This window comes from Delphinus delphis, chromosome 11, assembly GCF_949987515.2.
Source record: "Delphinus delphis chromosome 11, mDelDel1.2, whole genome shotgun sequence".
Taxonomy (NCBI): Eukaryota; Metazoa; Chordata; class Mammalia; order Artiodactyla; family Delphinidae; genus Delphinus; species Delphinus delphis.
Window position 1 is genome coordinate 11,226,574 of NC_082693.1, and position 18,140 is coordinate 11,244,713.

General features: G+C 45.6%; 1 protein-coding gene across 1 annotated transcript in view; it reads right to left on the reverse strand.

The window, feature by feature from the left end:
- The window catches only part of GRIN2B (glutamate ionotropic receptor NMDA type subunit 2B), a 409,891-nt gene that overhangs the window by 276,973 nt on the left and 114,778 nt on the right, over nt 1-18,140 (reverse strand). The window contains exon 2 of the mRNA XM_060026118.1: nt 12,480-12,908. Within this exon, the coding sequence (XP_059882101.1) occupies nt 12,480-12,890 (411 nt within the window). The 5' untranslated portion in view covers nt 12,891-12,908. The remainder of the gene's footprint in view (nt 1-12,479; nt 12,909-18,140) is intronic.

An 18,140-nucleotide genomic window follows, 5' to 3' on the forward strand; every position in this document is an offset into this window, starting at 1 on the left:
GTAGATACTTAATCAATATTTTTTGAATGAATGAATAAATCAGTGAGAAAGGCTGTTGTTTTTTGCTAAAGGAAGTTTCAAAATCTCTCGCTAGTACCTTTGGAAGCTTAATCACACTGATTAAAGTTCATTGGTGCTACCTGGCTGATTAGCATGTCACATGAATTGCACATGTTTACCTTTCAAAACTTTGTTAAAAATGTTTATTTCTTTCTGCTTCCTCCTTTGAAAGAAGGCTAATAGAGTCAAGATTATCACCGGCACCCATCTGCTTTGCGCGATAAAAGCTTTGCTCTGCTACCTCAGATGTACCCCTAACCTGAGCCTGCCCTCCTGCCACGAGTGTCTGCTGGGAATTAGGTGGCTGTGAGTGCCAAGGTGCTGAGGGCTGCTGTCTGGCAGAGGTGAAGAAGGGAAGGGTGAGGGAGATAGCGCCTGGAGAGAGAGAAGGAATGTACTCGCCAGCAACCAGAGATTAATCCTACCGTCCATTTTTATTGGGGTTTAAAATACTTTTCTCTTAATTGCGACTAATATCCGTTGCACTGAAGTAATAATCTACCCATATATTTAAATAAGCATGTATCAAGGGCTTACTGTGCGCCAAGCTATATGTTAGGTTCTGCAGACACAAAAATGCAAAAGACACAGCCCCTGCCCTCATGAAGCCTGTAGTCTAGCAGGACAGACGGCTAATAAAAAACGATTATGATTCATTACAGTTGTGATAAGGACTATGAAAAGTATGAAATGAAAGGGGATAAAGGGAAAAGAAACAGGAGCTTTTATTTGAGGGGAGGGAAAAAGAAAAATCTGAAAGCATGACATTGGATTAGGAGGGCAGCCCTAGGTGAGATGCTCCATCCTGAGGACTGGAGAAGAGAAAGATACAGGCAACTAACGGCAGCGGCAAACACACACACACACGCGCACACACACACACACACGCACACATGCACATGCACATGCACAGGTACACAAAGAAGCAAAACCAAACCGAAGGAGAGAGGAGGACAGAAAGGGATGCTAAGAGACAAGCCTCACTGCCCTGACGTTCCACCAAAGCACAGCTGACTAACTCTGACACCTCACCTCTCAGCACTGTCCCAGGCCCGGAGGTCCAGAATACGCGAGCCAAGTACCCGGGAGCTAGGCGAGTTCAGATCCTGCCGTGGACGGCTTGCGTTTCTATTCACATCACTCCCTCACTCATTCATTTATTTAATGGAAACTTACTGAAAAACTCTCGCAGACCCACTCTTACTGATTCCTGCTATTTGCCAGGCCTTTTCTAAGCACTTTTAATAACTTTACTTCATAAACCTTAAGAAACAGGGTCTATTTTTACCACCATTGTATAGACGAGGAAACTAAGATTCAGAGAAGTCAAGTTATTTGCCAAAGGTCACACAGTAAACAGTGGAGCCAGGAAACAGTCTAGGCACTGAGATTCCAGAGTGCCCCCTCTTAACTGCCATGTGAGTGTTGCTACTTCCCTAGGGCTGCCATGAAAGTTGTATCCCATAGTTGGCGGCTTAAAACAACAGAAATCTCTCTTCTCAGAGTTCTGGAGGCTGGAGCCTGAAATCGAGAGTCGGCAGGGTCGTGGTCCCTCTCAAGGCTCCAGGGGAGAATCTTCCTTCACCTCTTCCAGGTTTCTGGTGGCTTCCCTGGCTTGTGGCTCAATAACTCCAGCACCTGCCTCTTTCAAGGACTTCCCCTTTGTGTAGATGTCTTCTCCTCTTCTACCTCTTAGAAGGACATTTGTCACTGGATTTAGGGCTCACTTGGCTAATCCAAGATGATCTCATCATAAGATCCTTAATTACATCAGTAAAGATCCTTTTTTCAAATGAGGTCACATTCACAGGGTCCAGGAGTTAGGACACGGAAGTATCATTTCGGGGCCACCATTCAACCCACTAGAGTGTGTATATGGAGTGTACATTTTAACAATTGCTAATTGTGTGACAACAGTGGGCTGTTACTATGCACCCGACATTATGGCATGTGCTGGGAACACGAAAGTCAGTAAAGCATGGCCTGGCCCACAAGGAGCTCCCTGTACAGCAAATGAGACAGATAAGTAAACAGGATGGGTTATAATAAAAGCTTAAATAGAGCACAGGTGAAGTGCAAAAAAAAAAAAAAAAAGAACTAGTAAATTCTGTGAAGATGGGAGTCAGAAAAGGGTTCACAGAAGAGCCATGATTTCTCTTGGAAAGTGAGTAGTAGGTGCTTCTGGGAGGAAAAGGAGGAAGAGGCACTGACCAAGGCCCAGAGATATAAAACAGTCAGGACCAGACGAGGGGCGGTGACTGATTTAGCGTGACCTCACGTTGCTGTTCAAGGGCGGGGAGGTGAAGGGAAAATCCTGGAGAGGTGGCCTGGGACCACATCAGAGAGGATGTCCTAGTCCCAGCTGTGGGAAGCCGGTATGGGGTTTTAAGTGAAAGTGTAACCATCAGATTTGAGTTTCTACAGAACCACACAGGCAAGCTGCCACGTGGCGGGGAGGACAAGAGGGCAGAAGTGCCGCTGAGGTCGCTGCAGTGCACGGCGGGGAGGGGATCCACGACAAGGCTTCTCTCCTGTTGGCATAAGTGTCCTGAGGGGAAGGGAGTGGCCGGGGCTGACCCCGGACTGGGCAGCTGCTCCCTCCTGCTTTAGATAAGCCTCTCTTTCCTCCTGTTCTTGTTCTCTTCTTATCTCTCTAAGAATTTCTTTAGCTCTTTCCCATCTCCCCCTCCTCTCATCCCTCAAGTGAGGGTTCTGTCCTGGACACACTTCTCTCCTCATCCCCCGCGTTCGTTCTCAGCCTCTCCTCCACGCTCCTGGTTTCAACGACCCTCTCCACCCTAATGAGGCTCATCTCTTAACTTCCAGCCCAGACCACTCTCTTTACCTCCAGTCCCAGATCCAACTGCTTGCCAGTCATTTCCACTCCTGTGATCCACCCACGTTCCAAATTCTACTCATCCTCATTCCCACTGTCACCAAGTCTGTGACGAACCTAATGACTCTTGTCATCGTAATTTTTGTAATAGCACTAAAAGGGTCAACGGTGTTCAGTGCCACAGAAGGTCACGAACGACTTGAAAATCCCAATTGGATTTGGCATTTTGGATAAAGGGAAAGACGAGGAATTGAAAACAGCAATTTCCGATGAGCATTTAAGGAATTTAACTACGAAAACAGAGAGCGAGGGAGGAAAACCAGGGTCAAGGAAAGCTTTCAGGTTTGTTTATTTATTAATATGAGAGTGATCTGAGCATGTTCGAAGAGGGCAAAATTGACATTTTGGGGAAGACAATTCTTGACTGGTGGGTACTATCATGTATACTGCAGGACACTTAACACACCTGGCCTCTGTGTTCTAAGTGCCAGTACTGGGTGCGTGCAAACACACACACACACACACACACACACAGACCAGTCATTATCATCATCCAAAAAACTCCCCCAGTACATTTCCAAACATCTCCTGAGGACCACTAAGCTAGAGGGCAGATGCCAGCAGGGAGGAGTAAGTTGATAATTAAGGAGAAAAAGGACATAACTGATGAGCCAAAGTTCTGGAGGACATGTGAGGCGACTGGACCAAGGGCACAAAAGCAGAGTTTGGTGTAAGGCAGGAGAAATTTCACATGAGAGATGTTGAGCTTTAGAGTCACACAAACATTGGTTGAATTCCTAGGTCATCACTTCCTTCCTTTGAGAGACACTGCCTGTTGACCAACCTCAAAGTTGGTCCCAACGCTTGTCCCTTTGCCACCTCCACCAGAGAGCCTGCAACCTCCAAAGGGGTGGCCATGTGACATGATTTGGGGTCATGAGATCAAGGATATGGGGAAGACTTTGCCTGATCTAATGATACCCACCCCCTGGCTTTCCCTGCTTTGGGTTTGGGGCAGGACGCCTAGAGCAAGGGCAGCCTCCTCGCAACAATTACCAAAATGTCAAGAAAATCCCAGCGGTCAGCCCTGACCTCACCATGTCACTGCACCAGCCCCAGCAGTCCCCAACCTCAGGAACCTTGTGCTGAGACACCAATAAACACCCATTGGTTTAAGCCATCATGAGCAACCAATACCGAAACATCCTGGGCAAAACAGCCTCTCTGATCTACAGTTGCCTCATCTGTGAAATGCAGACAAAATGCATGCCTTACAAATGCAGTGAAAGAACTGAAAGAAGCAACATATAAATGAAGCTCACATTAAGGTGACCAGCTCAGAGCCTGACGAAAGCAAACGATCAGTGTCAGTTCTCTTTCTCACTGAAACCTCCTAACAACCCGTGATAAACTCGGGGGTTCTCTGTGCCTGTGAAATAGGATAGAAGCGGTAAAGTAGTTTGCCTTCAGAAAAACGGAATAAAACTAGCCTTGAACATTACTCTCATACATGGTGAACCCTTAAGCCACAGAATCAAAATATTACGTTGGGGAATATAAACTGATACAGCCACTATGGAGAACAGTATGGAGGTTCCTTAAAAAACTAAATAGAACTACCATACGACCCAGCAATCCCACTACTGGGCAGGGTATATACCCTGAGGAAACCATAATTCAAAAAGACACATGCACCCCAATGTTCACAGCAGCACTATTTACAGTAGCCAGGACATGGAAGCAACCTAAATGTCCATCAACAGAGGAGTGGATAGAGAAGATGTGGCGCATATATATACAACGGATTATTGCTCAGCCATAAAAAGGAACGAAACTGGGTCGTTTGTAGAGACGTGGATGGACCTAGAGAGTGTCATACAGAGTGAAGTAAGTCAGAAAGAGAGAAACAAATATCATATATAACACATATATATTGGAATCTAGAATAATGGTATAGATGGCCTTGTTTGCAAAGCAGAAATAGAGAACAGATGTAGAGAACAGATGTAGGGAACAAACGTATGGATACCAAGGGGGAAAGGGGTGGGGTGGGAGGAACTGGGAGATTGGGATTCACACATATACACTACTGATATTATGTATAAAGCAGACGACTGAGGGGAACGTACTGTATAGCACAGGTAACTCTACTCAATGCACTGTGGTGTCCTAAATGGGAGGGAAGTCCAAAAGGGAGGGGATATATGTATATGTATGGCTGATTCATTTTGCTGTGCAGTAAAAGCTAACACAACATTGTAAAGCAACTATACTCCAATAAAAATGAATTAAAATATGTATATATATAAAATGTTGAATAAAATATAGATATAAAGCCTAAGAATGAGGCAAAAAGATAGAATCACAGAAGTCTCAGAAAGGGGAACGAAAATACATTCTTGGCGTATAAATCAGATTGCAAGGAGTTTTTCAGCAATATCAGTGTAATCCATTAACAACTGGCTGGTGAGGCAATTCCCTGGAGGTCCAGTGGTTAGGACTCCATGCTCTCATTGCCGAGGGTGCGGGTTCAATCCCTGGTTGGGGAACCAAGATCCTGCAAGCCACACGGTGAGGCCAAAAAAATTAAAAAGATAAAACCTGGCTGGTGACATTTAGTAAATTAAGTTCCTTCCTATGTCTTTAACATATTACTACTTCCTACCTAGTACTTTTAATATTCCCCTCATCTCACTGCTCACTTTTTCTTTTATATCAACAGTGACAAATGGTTGAGTAACCCTGGACTCAAAGACTATTTAATTCTGCTCTGCTTTCCTTTTTAATGTTCTTGGCTTATCTTCATTGCTTACATCCTTTATGTATCAGTTTATTGAAATCACTGTATGTCTCTGCTTTGAAAATTGTGACATGTCCTGATCAGGGCACAGTCAGTAACTGCATGGCCACAGAGGTGGAACCCACGGAGCTGCTGCTGACCCACCGGGCTTAAAATGAAGGGCACTGACATCCCAAGCTCCTCTCTTTCGGTTAATGGGAAAACATTAGAGTCCCATTTTCTTCAAATGATTTAGGTAAGGTCTGGTGTAGGAAAACACAGGACAGCGTATACTGAGGCCCTACGGTTTACCAAGCGCTGGGCATGCTGCTTCATAAGGCTTGGTAAACCCCACTAGGATCCAGGTGTTATTTCTGTTCCCATTTTACAAATGGAAAACTGGAGGCTAAGAGTGTTTAAGGAGCACAGCTACAGTCACATGACTGGGAGTGCGCAGAGCTTGAGCCTACTGGCTACAAAGCCCGCCTTCCCTCCATGTGATGTCATCTCCTTCCTTCCACAGACACACCATCACCTCCTGCCAGCTGCGTGAGAAGTGATGGCTCACGCATTACTTTCTAGCAACAAGCACCTTAATTTCTGTGAATGCCTAAAGCAATTTCTGGAGCCTCAGTTTTTCCAGGCATTAAAACTGCACCTGGACTTCAAGTGGCTGGTCTCTTGAAAGCAAATCCCAGCTCCAACTGGAAAAGAACAGATACGCTGGCCAATGAGACGCAGGTGTAGAGTCCTGGAACCCACACAGGCTTGAGGGCAGCATCATTGCAACGTCTATGGTGTCTCAGAGAGAACTGCCCGCTCGCCTTCCCCCAAAGTACAGTTCAAGGAAGTAGGAAAAATAGGAGAGGAGTAACGGACCGCCAGGCCCCCAGACGATTCTATCCTGGCTTTTTTCTGACCTCCTCAGTGTGTGGACTGGAAGTTTTAAAGTCGGCGGAAAAAATTTTAAAAGAAGACTCAGATCCCAGTCCCACTATGTTTCTAGCTGTGTGACTTTGGCCACGATACATAAACTCTCTCCCATCAAATGAAATAATGCTACTTGTCTCACAGGACTGCTTAAGGATTAAAATGCTCATTAACATCATGCCTGGCACAAAGCTGGCGTATGACAGCAGCTCTGTTACTGTCTTGCCTCTCCCACCTCTATGACTTAACTCTGCTCATCACCAAAGAATGTTCTAACACCACAGTTTGCTCTTGAAGTTTGCTGTCCCAAGAAATACCGTATCACAAACAACTAAGAAGCAAGGTTAAAAAAAAACTCAAAGTCACCCCAAATCCGGGAAGAAGCATAGAGTGGGGTATGAATCGCATGGCCATCTTGGTTTCAAGATTATGTTGGATATAGAAACCCACATGAGCAGATGGAAGGCAGTTAAGATATTGACAGGGTAACAGTCCACGGTTGGCTCAACTACTGTCTCCAAACATACTGCCATTAGGTGTCGGGGTGGGGGGAGGGAGTAGGGAACAGGGGGAGAGTGAGGGAAGATGGGGCCAAAGGAGAGTAAGGGCCATCCTCTTGGCCCCAGGTGGATTCCAAAACGTCGCTTTCTGCAAAGAAAATTAGAGTGCTAGTAAAAGTATTAATTCTCAACCAATAAATTGAGAAATGAAACAATCACAGCAACAGATGCCAGAGTAAGAATCTGTTCACCTGTCCTTTAGGGAGGAACAAGGATCACGACACACGTCTTACCTACTGTACTCCACTCTGATCAACAGAGTGAAGATCACTCCGATCTGTTTCCAGACCCTGACCCTTTGCTCAGCACACCTTCTCTCTTCCATTTCTGCAGCATTGAAGCTTGGGTCTTCCACCCTTTTGCCTGATCCTACTGTAACTTCCACTTTCTGTATTCCTTCCTACCACCTGCTCAAGCCATTTTCATTGGCCCTAATGCTAGTGACAAAATCGTTTTCAGTGACTGTCATTCCCTGTCCCCACTTTTTAACTGGCTCACCTAAAGTATCTGTTCGCCCAGCATTTTTCCAACGATTTTACTTTATCTTCAAAATGTTGTCAAGTGGGTAGGGCAGAAAACAAAATTTAACACTTATAAACTAGAAACCGAGTATCATGTCGCTGAAGTGATTTGTTTGCCTAAATTTCCAAAGCTCCTGAGAATGGAGACTGAAACACAGGACAATTCTTAGAGCAGTGCTTTGTGGGGCAGAACTGCGTAAGTAGAAAGCACAGGCTTCAAAACAGGTACTTCTGGGATCTGAATCCCAGTTCCACCGCTTGTAAGCTGTAATATCCTGGATTAGTTACTTAACCTCTCTGAGCTAAAATCTGAAAACCCAAGAAAGGTTTCAGCAAATCAGCAGAGAAATCTCCTGCAAAGGAATGAAAGTATGTCTCACTTTAGTTCATCATGTGGATTCTGACGGGCATCCTATCCAGGATCTCAGGGAGAACAAAAGCAATTATAACAAAAGGCAAAATAAAGTAGACTCTTTATACTCGGCAGGGAACTGCCAAAAATCACCTCATACATTTTTTTTTTTTTTTTGCGGTACGCGGGCCTCTCACTGCCGTGGCCTCTCCCGTTGCGGAGCACAGGCTCTGGACGCGCAGGCCCTGGACGCGCAGGCTCAGCGGCCATGGCTCACGGGCCCAGCCGCTCCGCGGCATGTGGGATCTTCCCAGACCGGGGCACGAACCTGTGTCCCCTGCATCGGCAGGCGGACTCTCAACCACTGCGCCACCAGGGAAGCCCACCTCATGCATTTTTAAATGGGCCCCGTTACTGTTCTAAACGGTCTTCTGCAACAAGCGCGAGCAGTTCCTTCCTTATTAGAGTTCTTCGTTAACTGAATGTGCCCTTTTTTGGCCCTGGAGTGGCTACGCCACCAATGAGCCTGGGCCTCCCTGGTGGGACAAGAGCAAAGCTCCCGACACAGTTCAGAGCCCTTCCCCCGGTTTTCACCTGAGCTCCCTTCTCGGTTGGTCTCCAGCTGTGAAGCGCCTCTGTATTTGGCTGTGACCCTATTTCCTCTCCGTGCTTCTCCTGTATCATGAAGCCTTCTTTCCTTCAGACTGCTCCATACAACCTTCAGCTTAGCCTGCTGAATGCTGTGCTGGACACTTAGTGAAGCAGCTGCTCTGTATTACCTCATTTAATCTTCGACAACCCTATAATGGATATATGATTATCCCCATGGTACAGACGAGAAAACCAAGGTTTAGCATAAGTGGTTTGGTAAGTTGTCCAGATCCCCACATCTAAGAATTGATGGTTAAAACTGCTCTGAGTCCGAATTCTGAGCTTAGAACAGCTCTGCTCTATCAGCTCCCATGCTTCTTTCTGCCATGGTACGAGGTGCATTTCCTCAATGGGAAAGTGGAGACTAATTAATGTTTGTACTGATTAATTAGCACATTAATTAGCATTAGCAAAAAAGGGAGCGTAATCTATTTGATCAGATGCTGAACTATATCTCCCTACTTTTGCCAAAAAGTCTCTGTAACTAACTGTGCTACCTTTCTTCCATCACGAACTCCTTGAATCAGGAATTTCCTCCCTGTAAACCAATCTTCCACAAGGACACTTAATAAGTTTTATTTGAAACAAACACGCAAAAAACAACTGAGTCAAAACAGAGTGGCAATTACCTATCTCGTAGAAGAGGAAGCAAAATGGAAGGCTTATTCACCACCCTTCAGGTGGCGACTGAACCTTCAAGACTATGCCTTAAACACAGCAAAGCTGTATTTCTTAAATTTTCTGCATTAGTTCCGCTTTCAAACGTGTTGTCCTATTGCCCGTAGTGGATTCAGAGTTGTCAAACTCTGTGTCCCCATTCTATATTGGTAAGATACAGTCATGGTACTAAAAATAACTTCTATCAAAAAATAAAAAAGCTGGCCTTAGAATTTGAGGTGTTTTATTTTTGAAACTTGCCCCCAAAGCTTATTTCTCTGATTTCTGGGGGACTTTTTATTTGCCTTCCGGCTGGTCCTTTAGGCCTGCGCACGTCCCTCTGCACAGCTGCCCAGCATCTCAGTGTTGCTGCCCTCTGGATCCCGGAGGTCCGGGGGGCAGTTCCTCCCGCTGCCCCACCCATCCCCTGCAGCCGCCCCCCACCCATCCAGGCCTCCCACTCCGTGACTGAGCCTTCAACCCTCCCGCTTCTGTGGCACCAGGACCTCCTGCTTGCTCCTTCCTTCTTTCTCCTCTTTCTACCTACCTTTCAGTAACTCTTCTTTTCAGGTCCAAAGTCAGTTAGATATTATTTAGGCCATTTTAGCAAAGTGCCTAACAATCATTGCCTACCTCCTTTTTTTGATGGAGAGAGAAAAAGATAAGATGGGCTATTGGGGTGTGGTTGCAGTGGGGGGAGGGGGAGGAGACCAGAGGGGGATCTCGTTACAATGACCCGGAAAAATCCCCCTTACTGGCTTCCATCCTCCATTTGACCCCTGGAACTGGTAGCCAAGGGGCCCCCTACAGAATTAGGCTACACCTAAGCCTCCACCATTTCATAGCTCATTAATCCTCTCCTCTGGTCAGATTCCGGTATTGCCATAATGAACCAAGTGACGCGTCACTTTTAGGCAGACAACGTTCACCACAGTGCTACGTAACAGAGGAGAAAGTAAGGAAGAGGAAGGTATGAGGGACCTTAACCCGCCTCTCCATTTTCTTGAGAGGCAGTCAAGCACATGGTCTGTGGAGCCAGCAACCAGTCCTGGACTCCACTTCCTAGCAGCCTAATTGGGGATGTTATTTAACCTTTCTGAGCCTCAGCTTTCCCATCTGCTAAATGGAGACAAGTAATACCACTTAGCTCACTGGGCTGTTAAGCGTATTAACTAAGACAGTGCAGGCAAAGCAGTATGTTCCCAGCACACGGTAAACACTCTGAAGCACCTAGGATACATCACTGAACAAAAGAGCCCAGTCTCTCCACGTGGCCTGCGTCATTCTTCATATTCTTATGTTGTTATTATGCATTTGTAAGAGACACAGCAGGGAAGGCACCAACCAGTTTAGCCAACAACCTTTTACACTGGGATGGGGGGAGGGGGGAGCCTGAACTAACAGGCTGTGCACGAGTCCACAGACACTAAATCAATCAATCAATCAATTATTTTCACCGGACTTGCTCTCAAAGTAAGTTTGCACTTATTCATGATTCAAAAACTGGGCTCCTCCATCTTGGCATTCTTTCCATGCAAACTGTGCCCTCAAAATACCACTGCGAAAATATAATATCCTTTGCTAAGGGCAACGATGTTTAAAAAATCTACCTGAAGCAAACACTCGGTAGGTTTTGCCAAGTCCACCTACATTTTCCATTCTATTCAAGTTTATCCCACTTCCCTTAGCATGGGCTCCTCGGGGCAGCATTTTTTCTAACATCCTTACCTGTGCCTTTACCCATGCATGCGAATGCGACAACAGCCTTCTCATACGCTACCGAAAGCATGAAGTCCCTGCACTCAGTACTCTCCACTTGACTTCTCCTATAGACTGAACAAAGGAAGCTCCGAAACAGACGTCTCTGCCTGCTGCCGACAGATGGCGATAGTGATCACGCAAGCTTATTTTACTCTGTTAAGCCCTGTGGCCTGGTGGTTCTCAACTGGCCAAGTAGCACGCTTGCGGCGTCTGTGCTAGGTTTTGAGGTGTTTGCGAACATCGTTAAGCCCACAGCACGTCTTTTCAGTACAACACTGAAGGAGGTTTTGAAAGTGACACTAAGAAGTATAAGATGACAATGCAAAAGTAGAAACAATTTAAGAAACCCAAAGTGATGCACAACAAATACTGCATTTGTGAAATGGACCATTCTAAGGTACGAATGACTGCAAAGACGATATGTATGTGAAAAGGACTGTACTTTCATTGTACAAAGCAAGGAAAAATAAGTGAAAAATGTAAAAACAAAACATAACTACAAACAAAACACTTTTTCCTGTAGTCAGAGAATAAGCATCGATGTCACGTGATAATTACTTTGTCGTGTGACAATCTAATATTAGTGTAGGAGAGACTATGATTTATTTGCGGCCTCAAAGCAGTGGTTCTCAGCCTTAATTGCACACAAGAATCACCTGCTGAGCTTTTAAAACTCCTAAAGCCTAGGCTGTGCTCCAGAACCTCTAGGGGTGGGACCCAGGCATTGGTTGTGCTGAAAGCTCTTCAGGTGATTCCAATGTGCGGTCAAGGTTAAGAACCACTGCCTTCAAATCTAAGCCTGGGGAAAACACAGCTGCAACTGGTTCTATGGATTAAAATCCATTCACATGTGCAGATGGGATGCGTGTTGAGCCTGGACAACTTAGCAAGAAGTACTTCTCTAGGATATCCGAATCTTCAAGGAGACCAATTACCTGCCTCAGGGAATTTTGCTTTTTATGTTCTTGAAACTGGTATGGGGGGAGAACATGTATTATCGAGGAAGAATAGAGCACACCTTTTCTAAAGTTTTGAAGGAGGTGTTCATACACGTATTTGAAGAAAATGTATCACTGAGCTACAACCTTCAACATCTCTTAGTCATTTCAGTGAATCCATTTACAAACAAATGGACACACAAACCTGTTCCAAACAAAAGGAGCTTCTAGACACCAGCATCTTTCCCTCACTTTCAACTCCAAAGCACTAGACTAGCTCCTGGTCTATCCATTCACTCAGTGCATTCTGGTTACCTCTGGTTACCATCTGGTTACACTCCATCTTTCATAATCGAGTTTGGCATTCAAACAAATGCATCATTTAGTTCTCAGTACATACCCCCCAGGCTCTTCTCACCACAGCCCCCTTTTACCTTGTCTGCCATTATCATCGAGGAGCCCCCGTGGATACCCAGGATGGGGGTGAGAGTCTGGGCTGAAATGAAGTCAAGGATCTGGGCGATGGCTTCCTGGTCTGTGTCGTCAGCAAACACCACGCCCTGGATCTTCCGGTCAGACATGAGATCACAGATGCGGGTTATGATGCTCTTTGGGTCCGTCTCATTCATGGCTACCAGCTCCACACGGGGCACCACAGAGAGATGGTGGAAATCATCTTTCTCGTGGGCATCCTTGATGGCCACCTCGTCTGAAGTGCCCACGAGGATGACGGCAATGCCAATGCTGGGCGGGCTCTTCTGAGACCGAGCTCTGCTGCCTGACACGGCCAGGACAGCCAGCACCAACCAGAACCTGGGGGAACAGCACTCTGCTCTGGGCTTCATCTTCAACTCGTCGACTCCCTGGAAACACAAAGAGAGAATGGTAACGTTACACCCCACACTACATGACTGTCTGGGAAGAGGCTAGATACTGCAAGTCAAGGAACTTATCTCCTTTTACTGATCATCAAACCCAGCTTCTATCTTCAAGCCTAGTTTCTTATCTCTTGTGTTTGCACAGCAGAGTGAGGAAAAAAAACTTCCGAAAGCATCAGAAATCCTTGAGCAAGACACTAAAAGATGCTACTGCTATAGCCATCAGCAGCAAACAGACAGGGACAAACAACGGAAAGAGGAGGTAAGTGGTCCAGGCAAGTCACACCAAGCGCACGAACACAGGAGTCTCCAAGAGCGTGTCCGGCTGTTGCTGCGAGATCCCCGGTACTCCTGTCACAACCCAAGGGATGGCAAAGGCCAGGCAAGGGATGCTCTCGGGGCCAAGGGATGGCAAAGGCCAGGCAAAGTGAGCAGCAAAATGGGCTCAGCAGAGGTTACCTACAAAACGTGGTCTGGAAGAGCTGGATACAGGAAGTTACAGATACATAAGCCCCCATTCTTGATGCCTTTACTGTGTATTCACCTCAAAGGTGGACAAGAGCCTGAAAATTCTTCAGCAATCCATCCGGCTCTTAATACTAAATCAAAAACAGCCCATATGTTGTTTGGGCAGTACTTTTAAAAACATCTCCGATCCTTACAATAAACCAGCAGGGGGCAAATAAGAAAAACATTATTATCACCATTTTATGGATGTTGAAGGGAAGACTCAGAAAAGCTAAGAAGTCCGAGACTATAAACCAATTAAGTGAAATGAACATGAGCCCAGATCTTCTGGTTTCAGGCCAATCCGCCTTACATCACATTGCCTCTTACATCATCAGTTATTACGAGGAATAGTTTTATTCCCATTTGTTTATGCATCAAAGTATGGCGATTTGGACAAATGCTATTAAATTACTGACCTAGTGACCTTTCTGAAATGACTGACTTCATGTTTGCATGCAGTTTACCACTTTTTACCTTTTACCACAAACTCCTCCTGCCTCTTTACTTCCACATGTGCCCCGAAATCTTACACTCTGCACCAGACTGAGGACACAACTCTCTACAGAGCTTGGTCATTTCTCTTTTCATGTCTCACCATTCTCCAAGAGCTCCCCTTACTGAAATAGAACTGGTCCTGCTTAGATTGTATTGATTTGTTTTAAATAATCATTTATGGTACATCTGGTATGTGTTAGGTACCGTACTGGGCATTTCCTCCTCTGCAATCTCCTTAGTCCTCCTAGAAACCCTATAAATTAGTCATTTTATCCCCATTTCTCAAATGGAGAAACCGAAGCTCAAAACAGTTACATAATGTTGCCAAGGTCAATGATATTACAACAGCAGCATGCCGGTACATGCCAATACAAAATACACATGGCGTTTTGGGGACTTCCCTGGTGGCAGAGTGGTTAAGAATCCACCTGCCAACGCAGAGGACACAGGTTCCAGCCCTGGTCTGGGAAGATCCCACATGCCGCGGAGCAACTAAGCCTGTGCGCCACAACTACTGAAGGCCCACGTGCCCTAGAGCCCACACACCGCAACTACTGAGCTCGAGTGCCACAACTACTGAAGCTCGCACACCTAGAGCCCGTGCTCCACAACAAGAGAAGCCACCGCAATGAGAAACCCGCGCACCGCAACGAAGAGTAGCCCCAGCTCGCTGCAACAAGAGAGAAAGCCCGCATGCGGCAACGAAGACCCAATGCAGCCAAAACTAAATAAATTAAATTAAAAAAAAATAAAATACACATAGCATTTTTATACTCCAAGGAAATAGTCTATAAACTGCACCCCAAACCAAAACCAGGGATTTTCATTTTTCTCCAAAGGGAGAGAATGTAATCAAGGATGATAATGTTACTTCATATCTCCTGCTTGTCTGGGAAAAAAAAAAAAAAAAAAAGGTAAGATATTAGGAATCAAAAAGCCTTGAGAGTTTGGCTAACAAAAAGCAAACAATAATGATGAGGGTGTTGAGCAAAGAAAGATAAGAAAGTGTCCAGGTTGAGCAGACTGACTGCAAAGGGCATTAATGATTTGGGGCTAAGATGCTGGGGACATTTTGTGGCTGAGGAAGCAAAAATCCAATCCAGTTCTTGGCAGAAAACATTTTGGAACCCTTGCTGTTGTAGTCATCCTTCCACACTGCCAAGAAGGAGCCCTGTAACACCGTCCTTGTCTCTCTCTTGCAAGTAAGACGAGCAGCTCAGTGGTTCACATCTGAACCAAGTTTATTCCTGACAACTTCCTCGGCTTTGAGTCTCTGTGGAGACCGGATGACTACACAGCCCTGGCAATCCGTGTGATGAACTGTCCCCAGCTGAGCAGGGCAGCCAGAGCCCAAATTCCTCCTCCCAGAGCTCTAAGCCAGCAGCACTATATCGAGTCCAGCAGCACCGAATACTGAGGAAGACGGATGGCTTTAGCGCCTCGAAGAGCTATTGGCAAAACAGTAACAAAAATAATCTGTTAAATTTCAAGGACTGGTTCTCAAGGAGAACCAAAAGATTTAGAATTTGGCAAAAGTAGCAGCTAACTTCATTCCAATGGGATTCGAATCGTACAGTCATCAGTCACTAAATCAGGTTCCTTCACATTGAAAAGTGGTCCACTCTGCCATGACTGTTTATTGACTTTAATGCAGTCTACACTCTCCCACTCTGATGTTTTATTTGGTCTCTTAAAATATCTCTTACAGGGCTTCCCTGGTGGCACAGTGGTTGAGAGTCCACCTGCCAATGCAGGGGACACGGGTTCGTGCCCCAGTCCGGGAAGATCCCGCATGCCGCGGAGCGGCTGGGCCTGTGAGCCATGGTCACTGAGCCTGCGCGTCCGGAGCCTGTGCTCCGCAAAAGGAGAGGCCACAACAATGAGAGGCCCGCGTATCGGGGAAAAAAAAAAATCTCTTACATTCCTCTATTTCTTCTTACACAATATATTATACTTTGTTATGCGATGGCTAGTCGTGACACTCGAAGAATAGACTCTGGTTTTACTGAGTGTCTCTTTTTATACTCAGGATACAGCAAAGCACTTTATGAAGTAATACATTATGGGAGATACCAGTAACAGAAGGACTGCGAGACAAAGAAGTGCTGTGAATACAAACTCAATTTCACACCTTAGAAGGGGTTACTTGAGAGAAAGCTTGTAGTCCAAGATAAGCTAATTGGTGGCGCTCCCTTCCACCCAACAGACCACGTTAGTCTTCCGGCACCTGCTTTATGAAGCTGTGCCCCCTCCTGTGCACTGCAGTGCCCCCTACCCCAGGAGAACTGAGCACCGTTTCCCTTCAGCTCTCGTCATGGCCTGTGTGTGTCTATCTATGTATCCATAACAGTTTAGTAGAGTATATGATTATGTATCTGCCTGTCTTCACTGCTGGCCATCTCCTGGTGGGCAGGGACCTTTTCAGTTCAGAAAGCACCCACTTTTATTAAGCACTTTTATTAAGCTTTTATTAAGCACCCACTCCCTAGCAGACATTGTTCTCGGTGTCAGGGATATAACGCAGACAGGTTCTACCCTCCAGGACCACAGTCTAGTAGAAGACACAGACACACAAGAAAACCTTGCCTCACTTGTATTTGCAGTTCTTGGGGCCTAGCAGTGCCTTGGATACGTACAATAAGGAAGGACTCAATAAATGGTAGCCGCTGAGTTTCTACCATAATAAAATTGTCAATGTTTGGCCATTTTTACCTACACTAGTAACCTATTTTATATATTATATATTTATAGTAACATTTTACTTATAACCTACCATATGCCAGACACTATTTTTCATGGATTGTTAAATCACATATAAACATGATATAGTTTCCCCCATATTACCAATCAGGAAACTGATCTTCTGAGAGAGAGGCTAAGTGCACGACCAAGATCACACAGCTGATAATTTGGCATCAGGTTTCAAACCAAAGTTTGTCGCCGAAACCCTTGCTCTTTCCATTCTACTGCCTCTCAGTATGAGTGTGTGAATTAATGAATGAATAAACAAACTCACTAACCAAAGCCAAACTGTGTTCTAATAGCAGTTCCACAGTAACGAAGTACCTGAGGGTAGGCAATTCCTCACCACTGTCTCTGTTTCCTCATCTGTGAAATCCGGATAATATACCTAACCTAAATACCTGAGAGAGTTTTATGTGAGGATCAAATGATAATATGCAGCTGGAAGTGCTTTGAAGAATATAAAATCTCTAGAGATGCAAAGGATGTCACCTTTCAGCTTCTACAGAAGTTGTTCAAGGAGCCTGAATGCACCGGGTCAGCATGTGGGAGGTGGGCCGGGAGAGAATGGCAGACAGTCTGAGAGGAATGTTGAGAGGAACTTCAGGGCAGGGGAGGGTGGAGGTGCAGGTGGAGGTGGGGATTGGTGGGGGGGGGGGGGTGGCAAGAGATATGAGTTCCCTGACGTTCTAACTCCCTGAAGAAGATGCTGCATAATGGCCTCAGGGGAGCAGCAAACTCCACTGACAGCTTACCAGTCAAGTGCAGCAGAATTCAAGAGTAATTCAGGCCAGGGGCAGTAATGGGGATCGGTGGAACTCGGCACCCCCAAATCATGCTGTAAATTCAGACACGAGGGTTCACAAGCAGAACCAAAAACAAAGCATCAGGATTAGAGAATCAACTGGTCACCTCCTGATCCTCTGCCTCCTTGAGCCTTGAGTTGAGTGGCCCTTAGATTTACAGCAAGCAGAAGGCCACAGTAGCTTGTGTTCATGCCTACCACCAGTGCAGGGTAACTAACAGGGACCAGGCGACACTTTGCCCACAGTAGGCTCCAAGGGAAGACATATTTGAGTGAGAAGCTGGGCCAATCCTGTTCTCAGAGAAAACTGAATCCTGGGGCAACCCCAAAAGAAGGATAAAATGTGATTTAATAGATGAGTAAGTCAAATTTTCCAAGCACCATCCTTAATGGAGTCAGGACGTTGTTTCGAGTGACCTAACTAAGGCGACTGTGATTAGAATATGATAGGCAGTGAATAAAATGAAGATCAGAAGTGCCAGAACTATGCATCAGGTCCAGTTTCCCAAGCTACCAATAAAGACAGAAAGTTAGGATGCACAGGCCTTAAAATTTGTCACACAGGAGAATGTGGGGGGGAAAGGAGTCTCATACAGTATAAGTCAAGTGAAATATAAATGAGTATAACCTTTTTGGAGGGCAGTGTGAGAATGTCTATCAAAATT